The sequence below is a fragment of the Galeopterus variegatus genome, unplaced genomic scaffold (genome assembly GCF_000696425.1).
Source record: "Galeopterus variegatus unplaced genomic scaffold, G_variegatus-3.0.2 Scaffold106, whole genome shotgun sequence".
In the NCBI taxonomy this organism is placed as follows: Eukaryota; Metazoa; Chordata; class Mammalia; order Dermoptera; family Cynocephalidae; genus Galeopterus; species Galeopterus variegatus.
In genome coordinates, this window is record NW_007726217.1 from 378649 (window position 1) to 386742 (window position 8094).

Here is an 8094-nt window from a genome sequence, read left to right on the forward strand (position 1 = left end):
GGTGAAAAGGAGTAAGACACATTCCGTAGTAAGAGTTCTATACTGAACAGATTTGAATGGAAACATAACTAAGAAAAAAGCCAAACCATTCATTTACTTTACCTACTGTTAAGAAGTTGTTGTTCTAAGATTTACACTGGGAAATCAGACTCCCATTGTACTAACAGACAACAATAAACCCTCTAATATTGAGTCAAAGTCTCTTCTTCTAATGGAAGGAGATTCAATGAAGTTGACAATTAACTGACAACACCATCGAAACATTCCAAAACTTTATGGTGGGAGGAAGGGATATTTGTACTGTGTAGCATAATCAACTCTCTCCAGATTTAGTGCTACATCAAAAGGAAACTATGTAAAAACATGTTCCAAATTTATAATAGTTATCTGCAACCCTAGTTGTTGTAGCAGTCACCGCTAGCTCTTAGAAAGGAAAACCAATAGATTTTCTAGTCCTACAGATTTCGCCCAACAGAAGTAGCACAAGGAGATGTAAAAGTTACAGAGTACAAATGTATATATACCTGAATCTATGTTTACTAAACTTTCTTACTTTTCAAGTTGAATTTTTCAGACTAAACCCCATCTTTATAAGTCACTTGAAGTAATACATGAAAAGGGCTTCATGTTTAACAATCTTTAATTCAAATGTAAAAGTTCAATACAAGCCATTTGTAGGGCTTGGGATTTGTTGGTTCTATTAAAAACAAGAATGGGGAAATGCAACAAAATGATCTTTCCACTTTTCAAAACTTTCAAGGATAGATCATACGGCCAAAAAAGATCCATTTAACCCAACTCACTTTCTCCCCCTACCAAGACTCACACCCATTCCGTAATCTTAATACATATTCCTGAACGAAGATTTACAATTCAGCTTTGCTTACATAACCATTTAAAAATTCTTAGCACTGGCTGCTTCCTATAATGCCGAACAAATCATCAAACTACTTCAATATGCGTTTCTTTTTAAAACAAGGGGGCAGTTGTTTGTAGAAAGCAATTCTCAGCCTCCAGATATATTTCCCAGAAATGGCATATGCCATTCAAAGGCCTAGACACTCTCATGCTTTCAAAGTGGAATACCTAGCCTAATGTGCATAGAAGCATGAATGGCAAAGTTAAAGATCAATATTATAACTATTTTTCTATTTATTTGAAGCACAGTAAAAAAAAATTGGTACACTTTGGAAATTCAGTGGTACAAGGTACACTGCCATTACTTGAGGGACATTATACAGTTTTAAAAAAAAAAAAAAAGAAGAAGAAAATAAAAAGGAAAAAATTTTCTCCTGTTTCAAACACTGCATTACATAATTTTACCTGCCCAAACAGACCATTTACAAATATTAGGTCAATAAACTGCTAACATCCATAAAAAGGTAGCATTCTTACTAAAATGCAAGAATTTAAAAGATTGGTATCTAAACAAGAAAAGACAAAAACAAACTGGAATGAAAGCCTAGATATCACATCTAAAATCGGGGTTTTTTGTTTGGGCCTTCATACTCTTCTCTCCCTCTACCATATCCTGCTGGAGTTCCAGGCCCCATTCCTCTAGGACCCTGTCCACCCACAGGCCCCGCACCTCCCTGCCCAAAGCGCTCAGTACGCTATTGGAACAGTAATCAACAGTTCATTATATGTAGTTGATGTCCATGTGTGTTAAGTAAATATTTTAGAAGGTTCCGTAGTCAACGTTCGTCGATACAATCACCAATGAGTCGATCCACAGGTACCGGGAACATAGAAAGGAAAAAAGGGTAATTTGAAAATTAGTTTACGATAATACATGCCTTGTGGTATGTTCCCACTTGAGCCATTCTCATACACCTGTTTCAAAGAATAGATCTTCCCTGTAGTGCTAAAAAATTTAAGAATTAGTGCAGATGTGAAAATCCATTCCAAAATGAGTTCTAAGAAATTTCACATCAGATTAACCCACTGAAAAGCTTGCAAACTCTCACTTTCAACGTCTGAACAGGATATTTAAATTCCAAGTAAGCCTAACAAGCACAACCAGACAGATTCAATTCACTCAATGAAGTGACAAAGACCTACTCACCAGTCAGTGGTATGTGCTGCATAAGAAACCTTGTGCTTTGCAAGATCTTAAGACACATCTAAGTTGCAGAAATCTTAAAAGGTTGAAAGTTTTAACAAAATGCTACCGGACTACAAAAAGAAAAAGCATAAAAAACTAGTAGATTTAGTCACTTAACCAGCACTGTAACTTGATCAAAAAACTTGTGTTGCCATATTCTCACAGGTATACCACCTTCAGAGCCATCACTATATAACCAGAGACAATTATATTCACAGTACTATTCTATATTGTTGCAAATTGACTGAACATACCGGCCACCTTCGTAACAACCCAATTTTTCCCTCAGGTCTTTGAAAAGTACACTGACAGTTTGCTATGACTCCATGTTTTAGATATCTCCCAAACATCGTAACACCAAGCTAAAGTGACTGCAATAAAGCAGTGACTGACTTCATTATTCCATCTTAGTTTTAGGTACTTTTAGACTTAAAATAGTATGTACCCAAACAGCAGAACTCTATAGGTATGCAAGCACAGCAGCCTACATTGTCTTTCCCATTCCGTTTAACACAGACCAGTTACTGAGAGCATTACTCCAAAGAAAAAACTAAAATGACAGCAGGGTTTAACTATTCCTTTATATAATTTCAACATGTTTTTCTTTACAAAGTAGTATAGAGCTACTCAAAAAGACTAAACCTCAATCCTTTATTTTTGAAAATCTTAAAAACTGGAGGATTTTTGCCCATTAAGATAACTATGTTATATCTCAAAGAGCTAAAAAGGAAAATTTGGGGGTTTAATGATGTTACTACAACAGCTGAGAACCCAACAGCTACCTGTTATATAGAATCCTGACTGTGGGAACATCATGTCAAATTAGATTTTACAAATTTGATACATACCTAACAATCTGTCTTTTAAGGAAGCATATGAACCAAAATATTACCCGTATATTTTAAGAATTCAATTAGAAGAAAGCTAATAGTACTACATTTAACCCAACCGTTTACAGTTCTAACTTTAATCCTCAAAAGCTATAGGTAGATTTTAAATAGATAAAAGCCCATACTAAATGCTTATGTTTCTATTTATAAAATGAATCATATGAGCTATACACTGCAGCTCCCCAACCTTTGCCAAAAGCCTGTAGGTGAAATAATCACATTTAATTCATCTATAAAAGTGCACTCTCTAAACCCACCAAAATTAAGCCCTGAGGATTTATGAAGCCCTAAGGCAGCCACTCATACCAATTCACTTGATGGTTCTAAAGCATCTGACAGGCTATCTGTACAGCTAAAACATGATAGCATCAAGAACGTTCAGATCAAATGCACACAATTAGTATGCTTAAAATTGTTGATTTTTGCTACCCTGTAGCAAAAATAGAGATATCAGTTTATTTTAGGAGTACCTAAAGACAGGCCCAACATGTGGGAAACGACGAGTCAAAACACTAAATGATTCCCTTTGCATGGGATAGAAGCCACACCAAATATAGGTCAAAGTCCTGTACATCACTAAAACATGCCTAAAGCTACAAACTACAAGTCTGATTCCTACTTATGGCAAATACCACCATAGAGAATGACAGTTTGCCATTTGATTACTCTCACTTGGGCGTAGAATAATCAGATACATTATCTACCATCTAGAATTTGGATTTGCCATGCACTAGAATTCAAAAGTGCACAAGCAATATAATGAAAAGCACCTAAATCTACTTATTGCCAAAGATAACTCCACATACTACTAACAGCATTGATTCTTCGTTGGCAACCATATCTGTATAGGTTACCACACACTGAGTTCTTCTACGTTGCCAAAGTATTCCTCAATGTTACATGTTTACATATGATGGGGAGACTAAAAGAAGTCCAATCACCTACTTTTAAAAAAAAACACACATGAGTCATGAAAATGAGAATTTTCTTCGTACTATGTCCCATAAGATACATTACCATGTCGCTTCCCATCATGGAACCACTCATGGTTGCTGGTGGAACTCCAGGATTAGCTTCATAACCTATGCCACCACCACCACCTAGAGGTGGAAATTTCTGTCCTCCTGAACCATAGGGATCTAGAAAATAAAAACAGTGATTACAACTCCACCAGAATACTGCTCTCTAATGATAATGTTAATTCAATTTTCATGCTTACCTCCCATATTCATTGCTCCTCCACCACCCATTCTCATGTCTCGCTCTCTCTGAAAGAAAAAAATTCCTTTCATACACCTATGCCAAATACTGAATACAAAGAAATTTTCAAGATTAAAAAAAATAAAATACTAAGGTTGAAAAGGCTTTCTCATTGCCTAAAGTGTTCTTATAATTAATACTCTAAAAAGTATTTACACTCAACTATCAAAAGATCCATAAAACTTCTACACAATGAAATCCATACAAGGAGCAGAACAGATAGAACTCACGGCAATCAAACATCATATAATTGTTTTTTTTTTTAAAAAGGACTATAATGTGAGATGTTATATTTAACTGAGCCAAATTAGACTTCAATAAAAGTTGACTTACTGGATCCATGTAGCCCATCCGGCTATAACTTTCCTCTCTCTGGCGTCTCATTTGTTCTTCCATCTCACGTTGACGAATCATCATCTCTTCCTCCCTTCTACGTCTTTCCTCCTCTTGCCTGGAGATATTCATCAGGCATATAAACCAAAGTGTTATCCACATTTCTAAAAAACTCAATTTAAAGAAAACTACTACTGAAGAAAAGAAAAGAAAGCTACCACTTTACCTAATAACCTTATATCCTAGGTTAGAGCAGAAACACAAAGGTCTAAAGAGTCAGTCTAGGACATAGCACTAAAAACATTCTGGCAAAGAAAAAAAACCTCTTTAATGAAAATCTTACACTCTATTCCATTGCTAAGTGTTAAACCAACACTGACATAATATTCAACCTCTCTGTATTTCTCCTGACTCACCTGCAAAATTGAATACATCTTTTTCTATAAATTTAGAGCAGAAGTGAAGGCTTAGTTTAATAAAGATTTACCTCAATTGCATTTCTTTACGTTTCTGCATTTCTTGATTGTGAAGTTCTTCCATGCGCCTTAATTCTTCCTGGCGTCTCATCAGATCTGAACATTTGAAAATATTATTTTGGGTTCATGTTAATGAGTTTCTAATAAAGTTCAAAAGACAATTGATACTATCAGTGAAATTCAGAGGATCTTTTACCTTGGCGCAAAAGATTTGCCTGATGCTCGTGATAGGCATCTTCCATTTCACTTTCTAGTTTGTCTTTTGCATCCTTCATGTTTTTTTCAACTTGCTCCCTTTGCTGTTTTTCCATTTCATCCAAGGACTTCCATCGCTGAGAATATTCATACTCAAATGTGCCATGCTGGGCAAAACGAGGAGGGGTTTCTCTCTCCCTGACAATACACAAAACTTAAACATGAACCAATTTGTGGAGGTGTACCAGAAATGCTTCCTAATTCCCCTAAAAATACTGTTTTTTTCCCCTAGTCTATCATTTGGTAAGGAATACTAAAGGCAAAAACCACTTTGGTTCATATAAAGTATCTTCACGGCAAAAACAATACTCTGAAAATTATACAGTAGCAGAAAATATGGGCACTAGAGATAAATTCTACCTTCCTCATTTCCTAATTTTCTCTAGCAAAATTGCTCATCAAGGCTTATTTTCTCCATCTATAAAAATGCACTTCACACAATAGTCGTAAGAACAAAACAGGATTGCATGTGAATGTATGTACCTCAGAAACAAACAGCCATTTAAGTGACAGCTTTAACAATCTAACTTTCTGACCCTGAGGCTATTACTAAGAAGCATATTAATAGCAAAGGATTTTACCTATTTTTAAAATTGGAAAATTACTAGAGTATGTTCTTTTACATTTTACACTTAAAAACTGCCAAAAAGTTTCACCAATCTTACTTTTGATACATTGGATTCTTCTGTGCAAGTTTTTCAGGAAGACCATCTTCGTCATCTAATTGCTCAAGTGGTTCCACAATGACTGGACGAGGAGTTCTGGTAACAAAAATAGTTCCATCTTAACTCTGCTCAATTTAAGCAACCTCCTCATACAAGTTAATAGGAATTATCATAGTAAGCATAATTAACAGATTAGAAGTGGGAATAAACAAGTAAAAAAAGAATAGAATAAGCAGAAGATGGGGGCTGGCTAGCTATGGTTAGTCAGATGGTTAGAGCCTGGTGCTGATAACACTAAGGTCCAGGGTTTGACCCCTGTACCTGCTAACTGCCCCCGCTGCCTCCCCCCAAAACACAAGAGAACTTACGTGGTCAGTAAGAAAACACCTTCACTGCACCGTTCAAATGCTTTCCTTGCTGCTGGTTTAGAAGCAAATTCAACAATGCCTTTCCCTGTAGATCTTCCACGATCATCCACAATTACAACAGCCCTTTCAATAGGACCAAACTGGCTAAATGCTTCTTCCAGCAGTTCATTGGAAACATAAGGTGAAAGATTACGAACAGAAAGGGCAGCAGCATGTGTGGCAAAGCGAACCCGAAGCTGTCTACCTCTCATGGGGGTATCATCAAGTTCAGCTTTGGCAATTTCAGCCAAGGCTCTAGACTCCTGTAAGCATCAGAGACACTCATGTTAATGACTTCAAAACTAGTTATAAGCCTAATACCCTACTCCTATTCTTCCTCCAGCTCAGTTCAAGCACTATCTTCAGGCAACACTCCCTGACACCACTCAGAGTACTTAAGTGTCGTACCACCCCACTCCCCTTTTTCCTGAGGTACCAACAATTATGCATGATGCAGCAGGTTTATTTTCTCCGTAAAAACAGAATTTAAAAGGCCAATTTATTGTTCCTGGTTTAACAACTAGCCTTCATCATTTGTAGTGGCAAAAAACAAAAGCAAAACCCTTTTAATTACACATAAAAATCAAATAATTACACTCACAAGTTTAATAAATCCGAATCCTTTGCCTTTGTTGATAAAAACTTCTCCTGGTTCTCCGTATTTAGCAAATAGTCTTTTGAACTCATCCTCTGTGATATCAGCAGGTAGATTCCCAACAAACAACCGACAGCGCTGTGTGTAAGTTTTCTCTCCAGGCCTCCTCAAGAGGGACAAATTGGCTTTAAACCCCTAATGAAAAAGAAAGGAAATTCTCAAACATCACTGACCTCTACAAGTAGAATAACTCAAAAGTAATTCCCCCCCCCCAAACTGCATGTGTTTTATCAGTTGCTTTAACGTTCTGTTTAAAATCAAGATCAAGGTTTTACTGTACTTGAGAGATTTCCAACTTAATCACTATCCTAATATCAAAAAGGAAGCCATCATCCAGAACGCCCTTGAGAACAGACAAGATACATACACTCCCCCAAAAGTGGACTATATCAGCAACTTTTGTCAGCCGTATACACTATGCTCAGTGTCCCTAACAAACTTAAACCATAGTAGACGAAACTCCAAACAGGGGTCAAGTATCAACTGGGAAAAAAAGACACACAAAATAACCCAAATCCCGTCGTCACCGACACGACTGGGGCGCCTACGCTTTTAAGACCAGAATTGCACGTTCTTTCCAACCCGACATCTCACGTTCTGCACAGTCCTGGCTGCAAGGATCGGCTAGCTCCTACAATGCCCGTCCTCACGGCTCACAGGTTCCTTCCCAAGGCTACTCTCCCCTCGTCTTCCGCCTGCCGAGAGCGGCCAATCGCGGGCCGACTAGCGGTCCCCCGCCGCCGCCGCCCCGCCACGCCCCCCACGGCCAGCGCGCGTAGGCGCCCCTTCCGGCAGCCGACAAAATGGAGGCCCTCGCGCGGGGGAAGGGAGGGGGCCGACGCCATCTTAGGGGAACCGACGCGTCGCTCCCGGAGCCACTCACCTCCGAGTCGGAGATTTTCTCTTCGCTGCGGCTACCGGGCCCGCCCGGTGGAGGCCCCTGATGGTGCTGCTGGTGATACGGCGGGTGGTGCTGGCGGCCCCCGCGGGGCTCCCCGCCGCCTCGGTGCGGTGGCTTAGGGTGGCCGCCGCCAGGCTTCGGCCCACCA

The 8094-nt window shown here is 38.6% G+C and overlaps 1 protein-coding gene across 1 annotated transcript in view; it reads right to left on the bottom strand.

Annotated features, from left to right (window-relative positions):
• Positions 1-622: 622 nt before the first annotated feature.
• The window catches only part of SFPQ (splicing factor proline/glutamine-rich), an 8447-nt gene continuing 975 nt past the window's right edge, over positions 623-8094 (bottom strand). Inside the window, exons 2-11 of the mRNA XM_008585669.1 lie at positions 7929-8085; positions 6992-7180; positions 6352-6653; positions 5984-6079; positions 5260-5456; positions 5075-5159; positions 4588-4705; positions 4214-4262; positions 4012-4133; positions 623-1613 (exon numbers count right to left, since the gene is read on the bottom strand). Coding sequence (XP_008583891.1) covers positions 1476-1613; positions 4012-4133; positions 4214-4262; positions 4588-4705; positions 5075-5159; positions 5260-5456; positions 5984-6079; positions 6352-6653; positions 6992-7180; positions 7929-8085 — 1453 coding nt within the window. The 3' untranslated portion in view covers positions 623-1475. The remainder of the gene's footprint in view (positions 1614-4011; positions 4134-4213; positions 4263-4587; positions 4706-5074; positions 5160-5259; positions 5457-5983; positions 6080-6351; positions 6654-6991; positions 7181-7928; positions 8086-8094) is intronic.